Source organism: Melitaea cinxia, chromosome 17, assembly GCF_905220565.1.
Source record: "Melitaea cinxia chromosome 17, ilMelCinx1.1, whole genome shotgun sequence".
NCBI classification, from domain to species: Eukaryota; Metazoa; Arthropoda; class Insecta; order Lepidoptera; family Nymphalidae; genus Melitaea; species Melitaea cinxia.
Genome location: NC_059410.1, coordinates 8,148,858 through 8,165,095, shown reverse-complemented (window position 1 = coordinate 8,165,095; position 16,238 = coordinate 8,148,858). Strand labels below are relative to the sequence as shown.

The 16,238-nt window shown below is 32.8% G+C and overlaps 3 protein-coding genes across 3 annotated transcripts; 1 reads left to right on the top strand and 2 right to left on the bottom strand.

The window, feature by feature from the left end:
• Positions 1-1,251: 1,251 nt before the first annotated feature.
• Positions 1,252-8,916, bottom strand: LOC123661853 (coiled-coil domain-containing protein 112-like). Its single transcript, XM_045596793.1, has 9 exons — positions 8,628-8,916; positions 8,322-8,434; positions 8,128-8,250; positions 7,860-8,049; positions 2,657-2,817; positions 2,334-2,361; positions 1,983-2,031; positions 1,733-1,888; positions 1,252-1,642 (listed from the first exon to the last, which is right to left on the bottom strand). The coding sequence occupies exons 1-9, from the start codon at positions 8,914-8,916 to the stop codon at positions 1,603-1,605; spliced, it is 1,149 nt and encodes a 382-aa protein (XP_045452749.1). The 3' UTR covers positions 1,252-1,602.
• Positions 8,917-9,386: 470 nt separating this feature from the next.
• LOC123661561 (stomatin-like protein 2, mitochondrial) lies at positions 9,387-13,313 on the top strand. Its single transcript, XM_045596518.1, has 8 exons — positions 9,387-9,542; positions 9,620-9,736; positions 10,245-10,452; positions 10,809-10,997; positions 11,723-11,878; positions 12,297-12,412; positions 12,618-12,746; positions 13,009-13,313. Exons 1-8 carry the CDS (start codon positions 9,495-9,497, stop codon positions 13,264-13,266), a joined length of 1,221 nt encoding a protein of 406 aa, XP_045452474.1. The 5' UTR covers positions 9,387-9,494; the 3' UTR covers positions 13,267-13,313.
• LOC123661562 (maspardin-like) lies at positions 13,310-15,729 on the bottom strand. The gene is made up of 5 exons (XM_045596519.1): positions 15,537-15,729; positions 15,201-15,441; positions 14,888-15,117; positions 14,322-14,570; positions 13,310-13,718 (listed from the first exon to the last, which is right to left on the bottom strand). The coding sequence occupies exons 1-5, from the start codon at positions 15,633-15,635 to the stop codon at positions 13,578-13,580; spliced, it is 960 nt and encodes a 319-aa protein (XP_045452475.1). The 5' UTR covers positions 15,636-15,729; the 3' UTR covers positions 13,310-13,577.
• Positions 15,730-16,238: the final 509 nt, after the last annotated feature.

The following is a 16,238-nucleotide window of genomic DNA, read 5'->3' as shown; positions in this document are numbered from 1 at the left end:
CCTTTGCTTCAACCTATTCATCTTACTGGTAAATCCATCACTGCTAGGAATACTTCTTGTATTTCGACCACAGAGCATAGTAATACTTACAGATTTCGACAATGTACTTTGTTAGTTATTATTAGATTTATTAGATCATTGGCTAAAGAGTTTAAAAACCTCATTTATTGCTAAAAAATAGTTATGATTTTTTTAATGTCAAAATCAGACCATTTTATGGCCAGAAATTTTTGCCATAATTATGTTGTCCCCATAGGTCGTCACCTATTGTATTAAAGTTTTTACTAATTATTACCAATGAAAACGTAGAACTACAGTAGTAGTACTGCACTTTGGTGGAACTCGACATCATCTCACCTCCTTTCCTTCGTACTTTTACGCTGTCGATAAAATTTAATTTATTTAATCGATTAGTTCAAATCCTGCTTGGATTTAAATTTTCTTTTCAATTGAAAAAATGTGGTGATTTTGTTTCATGTGCTGCCCGTGGCCACCACGCTACGCCACTGTCTACATGGAGAAAGATACCTAATCCCAACAGTCGGATGTACAGACTGAATCAATAAAAAAACTATAGTAGACACAATTGATATATTGGCGAGCTCTACCACTCGTTAGTAGAAAAGTTGATAACTGTTGATAACTTACGCTTCAGCCTGTAATATCCGACTGCTGGGCATAGGCCTCTTTCCCCGTGTAGGAGAAGGATCAGAGCTTAATCCACCATGCTGCTTCAATGCGGGTTGGCGGATATATTCCCTACTATGAGTAACGATCGCTATCAGGTGTACATGATAACAACCGAGACTGATGGCTTAACGTGCTCTCCGAGGCACGGTGGGAAGACCCAGCCACAATGACTGCACAAACACCCAGATCACGGAAAACATCTATATAGTCAATACAAATGTTTGTCATCTGCGGGTTTGATTCCCGGAAAATATCTGTATAGTCAATACAATTATTTGTCATCTGCGGGTTTTATTCCCGACAACAATTTCGATGACAATTTTCAAATTTTGTGCTTAATCTTGAAAACGGTTGTGCTTATAAAAACATTTAAAATAAAATTGTAGTAAATTTTATACTGTACAACTTATGCAAATACGATTGGAGGGGAAAAAAATTATGTTTCAACAAAAAGTGATTTTCACGTTCTTTGATCTCGATTATTAAACACGGACACGTGACTTATAATTTTTTTTTAAACATCAGAGAATTATTTCAATTTTAAAGCAATGAAAATAAAGGTTTATACAAACTTTCAGTTTATTTCGTTTTATTTCGGGGTGATATGCTGTGACTTGCCTATTGGCTTTATTGTAATGAGAGAACATCAATCAAGCGGTTAATCATTGGCATAAATTTGTTTAGTAAAAAGTAAATGTGCTTTATTTTTATTATTGTAATAAATAAAAGAAAAATAACTACGTTATCATAATATGAATTCATATATGTATATGAATTTTGTATTGGTCGAAAGTAATGAAAATTTGTTAAAATAGTGTTATGAGTTGATCATTGTTCACTTATTAGATAATGTTAAGCTAATTTCGTTATCATAATCATTTAAATTAGATGTGGTCTTCAAATTTTCTTTTTTTATGAAAATTCAGTATTTAAACGCCAAGCAGGAACACACCTGAAAAATGGTGGAATACTTAGTACCTACTTTTATTTTTGGTTAAATTAGGTATATTATAGTTCTTTTATAAGTATTTTTAATTCTTACAGTTTAGAAAAGTTGTCAATATTACTTCCAAAAGTATCAATTTTTTTATCTTTTTCACATCTTCTTATCCACTGTTTTGTAGGACGCATCAATCTACGAACGTCCAACTTACGTTGTATATCTATCACGTCACTTTCAACATTCGTAAAAGTTTCACTGAAAATTATTGTTTGATTATTGATCACAATAATTACTACAAACAAGGTTTAGGGTGAATAATTGATAATTTGCAATTTTTTTAATTTCTCACCCGTTTATACTCGTATTAATTGCCGGAAATTTCCGTACATTTGTATTTTCTGAAATAATAAAAAATTATAAAATAGATTTTATCAAACCAAATAAAGTCGACTTTATGCAATCATAAAAGACAAAAGACAAATACAAGACATTATTTCAATAAGTTCCATCCTGCCCATAAAGATAAGTAGTAATATCCTTTAATATAGGTATTCAAGTAGCCAATAGAACAAGCCACAAGGACAAAAATAATCTGCAATGCTTGCCAAGTCAAATTTAAGCGAGCTAAATAAAAAAATCTTCTTACTTAGGTATGTATTTTTTTTAACTAACCGTAAGTCATTCCAGTAATATAACTTACCTAATGCAGAATTTATAGTTCCGGTACTCTGAAAATTTAAAAAAAAAGTTAATTTAGCTAGTCAACAAAAACTTACACATTTTTAAGATAAAGTCTAAAATAACATCAGTATCAAGTACTTATTTATCATATCAGATGAAGCGAGAACTTGTCTTAATACTTGAGATTTTACTAAGTATTTTTATTTTAAAAAACCAATATATGAAAAATAAGTCATGAATTTTAATCACGAAAATTGAAAACCTTTTGTTTGATTAGAAAATATGTAGTCTTGATACGATTATTGAATCTTTGGTTTTATTAAATAATATTTTTGTACATACTTTACCCTCTCGAAGTGGCTTTTTTATTTTCCTTCTATTTTCTTTCCACTTGTCAAGCGCCTTTTTTTGGCACATTTTTAGGTAAATATACTGAGAATACCATTCAATATGTGAAATAACATCTTCTGCTTTTGTTCCTATATACGATGATCCATAATGAAAAAAATTAGTTACACCTATTTTATGTTTTTTTTAATAGTAGTAAAATTATCGACTAAGTTTCGATCTTTGAGAAGTTTTATTGAAATTTTAATAAAATTCTGTACAAATTTATATGAACATATTCTTGATATAAAAATATTAATTATGAACGCAAAGTGTCATAGAAAACATTTTATTCAGAGCATACTTGATCCTAGAGTCAAACTAAGTAATTTCTTTATGTAGTAGGCCACTTGGTTGGGTGGCACCAGTTATAAAACCATTTTTTTATTTTGTTATGCAATTCAAAAGCCGAGTTAACGTAGTTTTGAAACTGATCAAAGCTATTTTTAAGTCGTTCGGCCACTCTGGTGTAGTGGAAGATTCCAACAAACGCTGACGGTCAACGAGTTCGATTCCCGCTCGGTTTGGGCATATTATTGTTTATACAAATTATTTTATTCATTATAAAATTTTATTTTTGTCATCCATCACGCTATAAAGAGCTCATAAAGAGTAAGAGTAAAGAGCGTACGTGTATTGTAGCTAGCTGATGATTATCATTATTTTCACAATTAGGACTACAGTTATCCACCCAGCCTCCCACCCATAACAGTGCAAAATAGTGTAGCATAGAATAAGCAATTATTTTTTAAACAGCAAATGAGACGAAACCAAATGAGACGTTTATAGTTTATAGGCTACTTCCGTTATTTCATTGTAGCTTAAATTCAGTTAATAAGAATTGTACGGGTCAACGCACATTGAGCAATATGATTGTTTTGCTAATTAGTAACCTCTTTAATTTAGCTGATTTATTACGAAATTGTTATTTTCTTATGCAGATTTCTAATGAAATTGATATTTGTTTGCTACGATTGACGTCAAATGACGTCTGTACTTCTGCCTATATATACTCAAAATAATCTGAATAAATTTAGTGTTAGATCGACTTTCATTGGGTTTGGTTTCCCTCGTAACCTTCCCTCACATGTCATCTCTCACTCAAACATAGACTGTTCCATACAGTTTTTTGGTCCTTCGAGAATACAGCCTTGCTGCTGACAAGCTACGCAGTCATTCTGAACCTGCAAGCTACAAGACAACAGTCTTACTTCGAGGATACATACAGTCGTTTTGATCCTTCGAGAAATAAAAAAAAAACAAATATTTCTTCGAGAAATCGCTCAAGAAAACAGTCAATCAAGACTATAAACTCTACGGATTTCCATCGACATTTGGAGAATCCACATACAGTGGCCACAACGCTCACGTGGAATTTGTGTGACTGCGAATCGGTTGACTGGCTTCCCAGAAGCGGGTTCCACCAGTTAAATTGAGAAGGCGCAATCAAGGTCGCACTATCCACTGAGGGATTGGCCTGGACCCCTGAAGACGGTCCTATCAATTTTACATCAACGTCAGCATTAAAAAATAAATATGGAAAATATCCTGCAACGACAACAAGAAATTGTCGAAGCAATAAAAAAGATAGAGAGGAACTTCAACAAAGATTCCGTATCCCGGAAGACCCGTAAATACTTGGACGAGCGACTCGACGTCCTTGACAAATTATGGGCCGAGTTCCAAGGTAACGACCAACGGTTGTCGCTCTACCATAACGATACTGATCCTTATTTTAAAGAAAATCAATACGTACAGGCAAGAGAATACTTTGATTCTGTACGCATCAAGGTAGCGTCATTTTCGCCAGCAAGGGAGACTTCTGTGTCACCGACACCAGGAGCTGGCAAACCACTGGAATCACCTGCGATTCCGACAACACCAAAGCTGCAGCCAAGACTCACATTGCCAACAAGTTCAAATGCCACTAAGATCTCAACGTCGGATCGAGGTCAGGCAACAGAATTGATGTCACTGCAAAGAACAAACTTCCGAGCTTTTCATCGACAAATAAATCGCTTGAAAATAAATGAAATCCAAGACAAATGGGAGCTGGAAGACGAGTTACGCAACATACAAACGCGCTGGAACGCAATAGACGCTTTGCACTTGCAAATAGATAATATCCTACAAGGATCGGATACCCAGTACGATAGTGAGTTTTACGCCTACGAAGATTCATATAAGTCAATCAAAAGGGCGTTGAATCTTAAACTCACATCGACCATTCATCACGAAAAATCGACACCACAGATCGACTTGCCTACATTTACAGGCAAATATACGCAATGGCCTACGTTTTATAACTTATACGTAGAAAGTATTCATAATAACAATTTGATTACAAAAACTCAGAAGATGCAACACCTAAAGAGCAAATTACGAGGAGATGCTGAACGAATCATCCAACATCTAACTATCTCAGCGGACAACTACGACACAGCGTGGGAATTGTTGACACACAGATATAACAATCCACAATTGTTATTTACTAAACAAATCGAAATCTTTATTAATCAGCCAGCCGCTCAAAAACAATCAGCGTACGAGATTAGACGTATTTACGACACGTCAATGGAATGTATCTACGCTATTAAAAACCTGGGTATCGATACAAGTACCTGGGACCCATTACTAGTTCATATTATTACAAAAAAGCTGGATACAGTCACCTATAACGACTACAAGGAAGCCCGGAAAATGCCACGAGAATTACCTTCACTCTCGGAGCTAATGGACTTCTTAGAGAGCAAATTCATCGCTTTAGAACCAAGCGGCATAAGAGATAGAGAAATGTTGTCATCATCCAAAAAATATAATCAACAAAAATCAGTTAATAACAAGACTTACAAGCCTCAATATCAAAAAGAACATCGGTATGGAAAATTAATAAATAAAGAATATCAAAGCGTTGCGACATACATGTCAAATTGCCCGATTTGTGACAAGAAACATCCCTTATACAAATGCGAAAGGTTTATCAAATTAACACCGGGCGAACGTTATCGAATTATCGAAGATTTTAACCTTTGTCATAATTGCTTGTACACACATAACAAGAATTTATGTACGTCAATGAAAAAATGCAAAGTATGTAAAAGGAGTCATAACACAATGTTACATGACGCCTATGCTATAAACATTAATAAGCAGTCTACAAACGCGCTGACTGACATGTCCAGTGGGTCATCAACCCAGCTGAATACTCAAACTTCGCAAAAATATCAAGTTTCCTCCTGTGTCCTGAATAGGCGGGGTAGTACTAAGACTACTAAGAAACATGAGAAAAGTAATAAGAAATATGAAAAGAACAAAACCAAATTTTCTGTAAACGAGGACCTTCTACGAGCCTTATTAAAAAATCAAACAAGTGTCATAGAAGCGCAATATAACATTCTTCAGAGGAATGAAGAAATATTAAACAAGCAATTCGGAATACTACAGAAATGTCTAACGAATCTTTCTTTTGCTAGTAATCGAACTGACAAGATAGCTAACAATGAATTACACATTTTGTCATCCTCAGTCTCAGCTATGATTATATCAAACCTACGACACTTGCAAGAAAGCGTTATAAACACTTTAACAAGCCTCGCAAACGGTCATTTAGAAGATCATTTTTGCTGCCTGAACAATTGGAAGAACAATTAAATATCATATACCGACATATACCGAATGACCTGACTTTGTCTGCTGATAAAAACGATTTTAAAGAACTTTATAAGTTAATGAAGGTCAACGGCGACATTGGTTCTTCTTATTTGATAATCGAAATCAAGATCCCTTTGGTAATTAAGGAAAATTTTGAACTGGATAGAGTAATAACCCTTCCTCAGCAGCATTATAACGTAGAATTTATCGCACCATACATTGCATTCAATCTACAAAAGGACTTACTACTCATGACAGAATCAGATGTAGAAAATTGTGTCCACATACAGACAAACAAATTATTATGCGCTCTCGATAAGCCGATCTACGAATTACAAATAACCAGCGGAATGTGTAACTTGAGTATACACAATACAACAATATGTAAAACAAAGGAGGCACCATGTCGCGTGCGCTGGGTCAAGTTACATAACAATAACAAGTGGCTTTATTCCTGCTGTGGGAAATGCACAGTGCGCATATTTTGCATTGACACTGGAGTTGTATTGACAACACTGACCGGGAATGGCCTTTTACAAATCGGTCAAGGTTGTACAATAAAAGGTGACACCTTCTCTATATTCACTCAAAATAGTTATATGAGCCAAGTTAAGGTCCAAGAAAACATACCGATCCCAGCCGATTATTCAATATTAAATTCCATAATAAATACTTCGGATTTCCAACTATTCACACCCGAGGATCATGAAGACTTGTGGCGCCGGATGAAGTCTCAGATCATTAACCTCAAGGAGCAGGAAAACGCATCACTCAGTATACACGATATACATCAGTACTCTGTCTTGTATATAATCTTAGGGTCTATCATTGTTGCGGGATGTCTCTACGGTACCATGCGATATCGCAGAAACAAAATTATACAGAGCAGTGCTGTGAAAGACGTCTCCACGACCGCAGTTCCAGTTGCAGCAGATAAGAACGAAGACCAGGAGGCCCCTGCTCCCCCGAGCGCGCGACCGCGATTCGTTCGACTGGACATACCAATTAAAGAGTAGTGCAGTGATGATTATTATATAAGTTATTTAAATCTAGGTACTTAAATTTTAATTGTATTGTTATTATTGTTATTGTAGATTTTAATATCAAAATTATCTTTCTTCTTTGAGTCGGCAGGATGTACGGGTCAACGCACATTGAGCAATATGATTGTTTTGCTAATTAGTAACCTCTTTAATTTAGCTGATTTATTACGAAATTGTTATTTTCTTATGCAGATTTCTAATGAAATTGATATTTGTTTGCTACGATTGACGTCAAATGACGTCTGTACTTCTGCCTATATATACTCAAAATAATCTGAATAAATTTAGTGTTAGATCGACTTTCATTGGGTTTGGTTTCCCTCGTAACCTTCCCTCACATGTCATCTCTCACTCAAACATAGACTGTTCCATACAAGAATACATAGGTAAACAAAATGTTTTTTTTTTTATTTCAAAATATAAGGAAGAGTACCTACCTACTCGTATAATTTATTATTACTTACCTGAAATTTTGTGCAAAACTTCATTTTTAAAGTCTAGTAAAAGACGAGTATCCCTAATAGGTTTTGAAGTAAAGACAACATCTCCATTGTGTTTGTCCCAAATTTGAACGAATTGACTGTGCTTATATTCGTTCCAACCACCATAACGATTGGGACTAGATTTCATAAACTCTTGAAACTGGTGGATTTCCTGTATTTTTTGTGTGTGTTAAATATTGAAAATATCTTATTATTTATCATTAAAATATATACTTAATCAATTACTTACTAAACATTTGAAGGGAGATTTTATTAAAACTCGTACTGGACTTGATACTAATTCCTTATACTTTTTCGTTTGGTTTTTCGGGTACACTACACATTTTTTTGTTTCTAAATTGTTATCGTTGCTCTAAAATTATTACATCATTTACTAATTTACACGAAAATTGTTTTATTTTTCATAAAATATTTCGATCTTACCTTCTCCAATAAAGCGCTTTCTTCAACTTGCTTTCTTTGTAATTCTTTACTTAAAAATTGTTTAAATGATTTTATTTTATCTTCAAGTTCTAAAATATCGTTTTTTATTTCATCTATATCTAAAACAATATTTCGAATTGTTTTAAAAATTAGGTAACATTATTTTAAACTTTTTGTTTGGTCCTATATCAAGTGCATTTAAAATTATTGAATTCGACTCTTCACTTTTGTAAAAAGCCAAACATTAATTAATTTGCTCATGCTATTACTTAAAAAGTAAAGTTTAATATTGATATTGCAACAAACCAATAGATCCTGAGGTTTCGTGAATATTGGTTTTCACTTTTATATCTTCATACAAGTTCTTCATCTGGGTATATGAATGTTTTAATTGATATAAATACTTCTTAAGGTCTACGTTTTTCTTATATTTATTATTTTCGTCACTTATTTCTAAATGTTCTTCGCATTTCTTGTTAACGTTTGATACCAAAATTCCTTCTTGTATTTTCAGTCGTCTTAGTCTAGCTACGTAATCACTATCGTTAGTGGAAACAAGTTCACTACTTGTTCTTGAATTATTTGTTTTAGACATTATTAAATTACAAAAGTAGTTTTGTTTAAAATTCTAATAAATAATCTCTTTTATTCGTTAAGTGTTTCGTAACTATGATAACTATTGATTAAACTTTTATGTATCCGAAATGATCGGTAGTTTTTTAAAATATCAAATAGATTTTATTCATATTTGTAGCTTCGTAAAATAAAAAATAATAATAATCCTGTAAAATATAAAGTATATTATTTTATATCATTATTATTTCAGTATGATATACTAAAAACTTAAATGAAATAGGTGCTAACAAGTCAAATAAGCAATGAAAATAGATGGTAACTAGATAAATTTATTAATTTAGAAAATCTTAACAATATAAGTAGTTCATATAATTTATTGGTATTATATTTATGTAAAAATTTTGTTTCGTAATGTGGTTTTAACATTTTATATGATTTTATGATGAATAATTCAATAATGACAGATTGACAATTTGACAATGACAATCAGCAAACTGTCATTCGAATACATTGTGGATTACCGTATTCTCAAGAATGGAATCTATTGATTTAAATTAATGTTGCATATTTACTGATAATTCTTTTGAATCAGAAAAAATGTTTTCGCGTACAAGATTCCTTGTTTCGAGAGTTCTTCCTTTGAAAGTACGTATTATCTTCAAAAAATTATGTTATAATAAGATGTTGATGTTGCAAAACTTTGTTATTTTTATAATTTTCAGAATGCTTTTAAGTTGGAATACAAAAATGAATCTCGCTTGCTGTACGGAATCACAGCGGTGAGGTATCGTTCAACCACTCCACTTAATACTATTATTATGTTTGTTCCACAACAAGAGGTTAGTAATGTTTCGTTGTATTTTTAATCCCTTTGCATGTTTATTGGAGGTGAAGTTTTTTTTATATATAAATATACTCTTTTATATGTTATTTTAACATTCATAAAAAATCACATAAAACCAAAACCGCTAGTTTAATTTATGATAAGGATCAAGGTTATTAAAATATTCATAACTCACATCACTTCAGACTATCGCAGTCCACTGCTGGCCGTAGGCCTCCACAAAGTCGCGCGAAAAATTAAAATATTCCCTATCATAAAAGAGTAGTAGAACGCTAATAAGTGTTATAAAATACACTTAGGTTGAGAGTTTGTGAGTTCAAAGTTATATTTGAATTTTTTTATTACTATTTTACAGCCTATATAATTGAAAAAGGCTTTGTAGGTCCATAAAACGTAATACTTAAGAGTGGAAAAAAAGTCGTCCACTAACCTAAAAGTACAAAAATTTAATAAATAAAATATGATATTTAGTGAATTAATAAAATTTAAATATCATATTTTAGGCATGGATTGTAGAAAGAATGGGAAAATTTCATAGAATTCTTGAACCAGGATTGAACCTACTCTGGCCTGTTGTAGACAAAATTAAATATGTACAAAGTTTGAAAGAAATAGCCATAGACGTTCCAAAGCAAAGTGCAATCACATCAGACAATGTCACACTCAGTATTGATGGAGTTTTGTACTTAAGGATTATTGATCCATATTTGGGTAAATATTGTGTTTAATTATTAAAGTAATCTATATTCATATAAAGCGTTATTTAGCTTATACAATTTATTAAATCAAAAAGGCTTATAATTTGTTAGCTGTCTAATATTGAAATAACCATAATAATAATATTTAACATACAATCGAATATAGTAATAATGCAATAGCAGTTATGCTCAACTAACTAAGTTCAATAACATAATTATTTATATAGGAATGTAATGTATAATTATGTATTGGAAATTTATAAATCTACAGATTTAAAATTCAATATCAGTATACATATTATGTGACAGATAATCAAGGCGGAATTTATAAAATATAAAAATAAAAAACATGTGTACTATTTTTGACAGCGTCATATGGTGTGGAAGATCCAGAATTTGCAATTACACAGTTGGCTCAAACTACAATGAGGTCTGAATTGGGTCAAATATCACTTGACAAGGTGTTTAGAGAAAGGGAATCTCTCAATGTGTCAATAGTGCACGCTATAAATAAAGCCAGTGAAGCTTGGGGCATTACTTGTTTGAGATATGAAATACGTAAGTAGAGTTTATTTTAATAACTTGAAGAAGACATAACTATTAGTACATACTTATGCAGTTTGTAATTTCCAACTACAGGAAAAAGCTATTTTTACTACGTTTTGCATTGAAAAAAGTCAGAGCTCAATTTGCTAAGCTTATATTGAATACGCTTCAGCCTGTATCTCTCCCAACTACTGGGCATAGGACTCTTTCCCCATGTAGGAGAAGGATCAGAGCTTAATCCACCACGCTGCTCCAATGCGGGTTGGCGGATATATTCCCTACTATGAGTAACGATCGCTATCAGGTGTACATGATAACAACCGGGACCGACGGCTTAACGTGCTCTCTGAGGCACGGTGGGGAGACCCGCAAGAATAGCACAAACACCCAGATCACAGCAAACACCTGTATGGCCAATACAAATGTTTGTCATGTGCGGGGATCGAACCCGTAACCGCCAGCGCAACAGGGACAATTCATGGCTGTAACCGTTGCGCAACCGCGGTGCAATATATATATATATATTGAATGCGAATGATGAATTATTGTAAAATTGGGTCTCCTCACATTTTTCTTCATTGCAGAACAGAAAAAAAATTAAAAAATTTAAGTCCTTGAAAGCTTAGTTATACTTGCCAGATTCTAGATTTGTGCTGCTTTATAACTAAGATTTACACGATCCCATGTGCAGAGGAGTTACCATATTGTCATCTATTTGATTTTTTTTTTTTGTTAAGGTGATATAAAGTTACCTACAAGAGTTCACGAAGCCATGCAGATGCAAGTCGAGGCAGAAAGAAGAAAAAGGGCCGCAATTTTGGAGTCAGAGGGTGTCCGTGCCGCTGATATAAATGTTGCGGAAGGTAAACGGCAAGCTCGAATCTTGGCTTCAGGTAATTAGAATTGTGATAATTAATATTCATTATATTATTAACGTTCTTAATGGCTACTGAGTTGCATTTTAAATTATAAGTAATCTAATGCATGGAAACTTGTTCTGTCAATTCACTTTGATATGTTATGCTGTGTATAATGTGCCCTATAAAAAGTACGAACTTGCTAGTTTACCACCTTCTGTCTAGTAAGAGATCCTGATTGTTGATTGATGGACTTGCTTAAACTTCGACTGTGGTGGTCATCATGATTCGTTCCAATGTCTCTTTGTCAGTGTTAGCTCGATTCTAATGCTAAAACAGTCAGTCACAATTTAAGTTTACTATTCTATGGGTAATCTCAACTCAGTATCTCTTTTTAGAACTTGGTGAGTAATATTTTTCTGTAGTATCTTGAAATTTTTTAAACATTAAACAGAGGCCGAGAAACAAGAGCAGATCAATAAGGCGTCGGGTGAAGCTCAAGCTATGTTGGCTGTTGCTGAAGCTCGTGCTCGAGGACTCAAGCTTATTGCTAATGCACTCTCACAACCAGTATGTCTTGTCCTTAATATAGATTCAATTTGCATTTATTGAGATTGTTCAAGACTTTCAGTAATATTCTTTATTGCACACCAGAAGCTATTTTATTTTAAGTAAAAAGAAGTTTCTTCAAGACAGCTTTTGGATGAAAACTTTTAGACAAATAAAATATTAATTAATATTTTATTAAAGTCTATCACTTATTATTTTTTTATAGGATAGTAAAAATGCTGCATCTCTAACTCTCGCAGAGCAATATGTAGCAGCCTTTAATAAGCTTGCCCGAACAACTAACACACTCATATTACCAGCTAATGCAGGGGATGTTTCGAATTTGGTTGGCCAGGTAAATAAGATAATTTTCTTTGGGTTAAAATTTCAAATATAATTAAAATCAGACAAGTATTTTTTTGAATTTGAAGTATTTGTCAATTTTTTCGACTACCTACGTTTATTACGTATCGAAGTAAATTGAAGCGGTTTTTTTTTCATTTGCAAATCAATGCAACTATAATTATCCGAGTTATTAAACGTGCATAATGAAAGATAAAATATGTTTTATATTAGATTCTAAATTAATCTTATATTAATTTTTATAAACATTACAGGCTATGTCAATATATTCAACTGTGTCAGCACATAACAAACAAGCACCTCACGGAGAGCCAATAGTTCCAGATATTATGTTAGATGATCCCATGTTCAAATTAAGTTCTCTCAATGAAAAAGCTACAACCCTACAACAGCCAGTGGCTAGTGAAAACGATAATTTAGCCGAATATTATTCTGACGATGAAGAAAGAGAAAAAGCTATAAAAGCACAAAAGGAAAAGAAACAACTTAATCTTATAGAGAAAGAAAAATAGAATTGTTAAGCATATATGCCTGTTAACAAATAAAATTAATAAATTAATGATTTATTTTATTTTATTTCCCAAAACTTACGAATTCAAAAACTTGCATAACAGATAGATATAGACTGTACACACATTGTGTAAATTTTTAAATACATGTATTATTAATTTTGTCATAAATTTAAAATGATATATACAATCATAACAATATATAAAACATGTAATTGACATTTTAAATGCTTAAATTCGATAATATTTTTCCTTATTTTTAATGTTTATTGAATATGGAATGACCAGATGAAATTAACATATAAATTTCTATGTTATGTAATTTTGACAAATTTATCTTTTTGATTAAAGTAGCTGACAGAACCTTCTTCTGGCTGCCCTTGGGGGGCCGTTAATTTATGGAGACTGATGTATGATGCAGTGAAGTCTGTACAGTCAAATTGCCTTAGATGAATCTGTAAAAGTTTAAATATGTTAAATATTACTCTTACATAAAAAAATTAAAATAATACACATTTAAGACAATTTTGGCTACACTGCCTACTTTTTAATAATATAATATACAAGCTGACCTGGCAAACGTTGTTTTGCCATATATATTACTAGCTGACCTGGCGAACTTTGTACCGCCTTCTTTATTTTTTTCTTAAATATAATAATTAATATATCAAAATAAAATATAGCCTATCTTTCAAGTTGGATCGAACTGCACATGGTGTGCGAATTTTATTATAATCGGTTAAGTGGTTTAGGAGTCCATTGAGGACAAACATTGTGACACGAGATTTATATATATTAAGATTAACCAACCCCCCCCCCCTATAACTTAGGGGTATGAAAAATAGATTTTGGAGGATTCTCAGATCTACTCGATATGCACCAAAAATTTTATAAAAATTGGTCCAGCCATTTTGAAGGAGTTTGGCAACAAACACCAAGACACGTGAATTTTATAAATTAGATTTTATTATAACATTTCAGTAATAATATAATAAAGGTTACGTAAAAGTTGAATTTAATTTAATGTGCACTGTATAAAATCATTATTATATACTAACCAGTAAATGTAAGTTGACTTCATCACTTCTACTTAAATAAGGGAAATTGCCTCCACTCTTCAAATGAGCTAGTTTAGCTTGTGGATATGATTTGTACAAATCTTCCCGAACTCTTGAACTCAAAGCACTCTCATCCCACACATCCATTATTGTAATAGGCAAATCACTTAGTAACTGGGGTTTTACATAACACGGTATACAATTTAGAGTCAATCTTGATGCTAATTCAGTTTGTGTCAGTGATTCTAGCTGCAAATATATACATAAAATTAATTCTATGGTTTTCAAACTTTCATAAGGTTGGTATCTTGACCACACCGAAACATCTCCTTCAGGTCTTCTCTATTTTACACGACATTGGTGAAATTATCTGTCTTATTTTGGTAAATTTGAAAGCCTTTAGTTCAAATGAATGACGAAAATTGTTAATTTATCATATTAATTTTAGTATAAAAGTTTAATCTGTATACAAGTTTCAATATTGCTATTTATCAAACAAATAGCAGTTTGACAGTACGGCACAGAAAAGATTAATCTCAATATGAAAATATAATTGGTATACATACTCTTTCAACCATAAAGTCAATGGAATCTGCAATTCTTTTGTCTACTTTGTCAGTTATAAAGTTCCCCATCAACATTCTCTTCAGAACTAAGGATGGTAAGAGCCAAAAAAGAGCCGCAGAGTCATGATATTCAAAAACAGATGTATCAGTAAATGAGTTGCATAATATTAGAGATGCAACTCGGGGACAGTTTTTTGTAAGCTCTGTAAACTTTTGTCCAATAAAACCACCTAGAAGGCAAATATGAAAAATAAAGGTGTGATCTAAAGAGTTTTTGGAATGAAACAAATTACTGGTATTTAAATATAAAAACCTAGAGAAGCGCCAAAAATATGCACTTTATCTAATTCCATGTAGTCTAAAAGTCTTCTGAAACCATCACACCATTCTTTTAAGCTCCAATAAGGTGGAGGTTCAGCTGCGATAACGCGAATGCCTCTTGTTGTAAGTCCCATTACTTGTTTAAAGAAAATGTCAGCTGTTCCTGACACGGGTGGCAAGCAAATGAGGGGGCAGGTTACAGATTTTGGACCACTGTCGAATATTTTCCAAGCCTAAAAAGTTTCAGAAAATTTTAATCGTTTGCGCCTAAAAATCTGGATTTAAAGAAAACTAAAGAAATGAAATTAGTAATCATAAGTTTGTTTACCTTGGTTCCATCTGAATCAACAACTATCTTTCGTAATGGAATACTACTTCGAAAACTTAAATATTCACTAGATCGCGATAAATCACTGAGGTTACTCATCTTATAATAAAAAAAAATTAGTCTTATTTTGGTCAAAAGTAAATTCAATTAGTACCTACATGTGAAACAACGTATATAGTACATACTCCTGTCAAATAATAAGTAAATAACAAAACGTCACTTGTCTCTCAAGCGGTCAAGCGTCACGTCACGACTATGATAGCGTTTGGATAGCGTAGACAGAATCAGGGCTTGGAATACCGTTAAAAATTGATAACGTTAATTTGTCTCGGCAGACAACGTTATTAAAGTAAAACTTCTTTACGCATGCTTGACTTGGGGAGTAAACTAGTGAATAACTGAGTAGTGAATGCGTGATAAGAGCGTTATGAAAAGTGTGGTCGGGCGAGACGAACGGAAGTTGAGACGGAGATATAAGTTAGTGAAGTTAATAGTTTTAAACATTTTTTGAATATCATATCAAAAATTGACCGCTCCAGCGGGATTCGAACCCGCGTCTCCGACTGACCGTGTCGGCGCTCTAGCCAATTAAGCTATGGAACGATGTACCCGCTAGAGCGAAATTTTTGATATGATGATTTTTACTTTCGGTTTAAGCGAACCGTGGCGCCGTCTATAGTGAGTTCTTTACAGAGACCCGTA

Bases quoted from the DNA above. Each gene is read 5' to 3' on its own strand.
- LOC123661853 (XM_045596793.1), bottom strand. From the start codon at position 8,916: ATGTCTAAAACAAATAATTCAAGAACAAGTAGTGAACTTGTTTCCACT. The intron at 8,251-8,321 runs GTAAGATCGAAA...TAATAATTTTAG, and splicing joins AAAGCGCTTTATTGGAGAAG to AGCAACGATAACAATTTAGA. The intron at 1,889-1,982 runs GTGAGAAATTAA...AATAATTTTCAG, and splicing joins ATTAATACGAGTATAAACGG to TGAAACTTTTACGAATGTTG.
- LOC123661562 (XM_045596519.1), bottom strand. From the start codon at position 15,635: ATGAGTAACCTCAGTGATTTATCGCGATCTAGTGAATATTTAAGTTTT. The intron at 15,442-15,536 runs GTAAACAAACTT...GAAACTTTTTAG, and splicing joins TTGATTCAGATGGAACCAAG to GCTTGGAAAATATTCGACAG. The intron at 13,719-14,321 runs GTTAGTATATAA...AAACTTTTACAG, and splicing joins AAGTCAACTTACATTTACTG to ATTCATCTAAGGCAATTTGA.
- LOC123661561 (XM_045596518.1), top strand. From the start codon at position 9,495: ATGTTTTCGCGTACAAGATTCCTTGTTTCGAGAGTTCTTCCTTTGAAA. The intron at 12,413-12,617 runs GTATGTCTTGTC...ATTTTTTTATAG, and splicing joins CTAATGCACTCTCACAACCA to GATAGTAAAAATGCTGCATC. The intron at 12,747-13,008 runs GTAAATAAGATA...TAAACATTACAG, and splicing joins TTTCGAATTTGGTTGGCCAG to GCTATGTCAATATATTCAAC.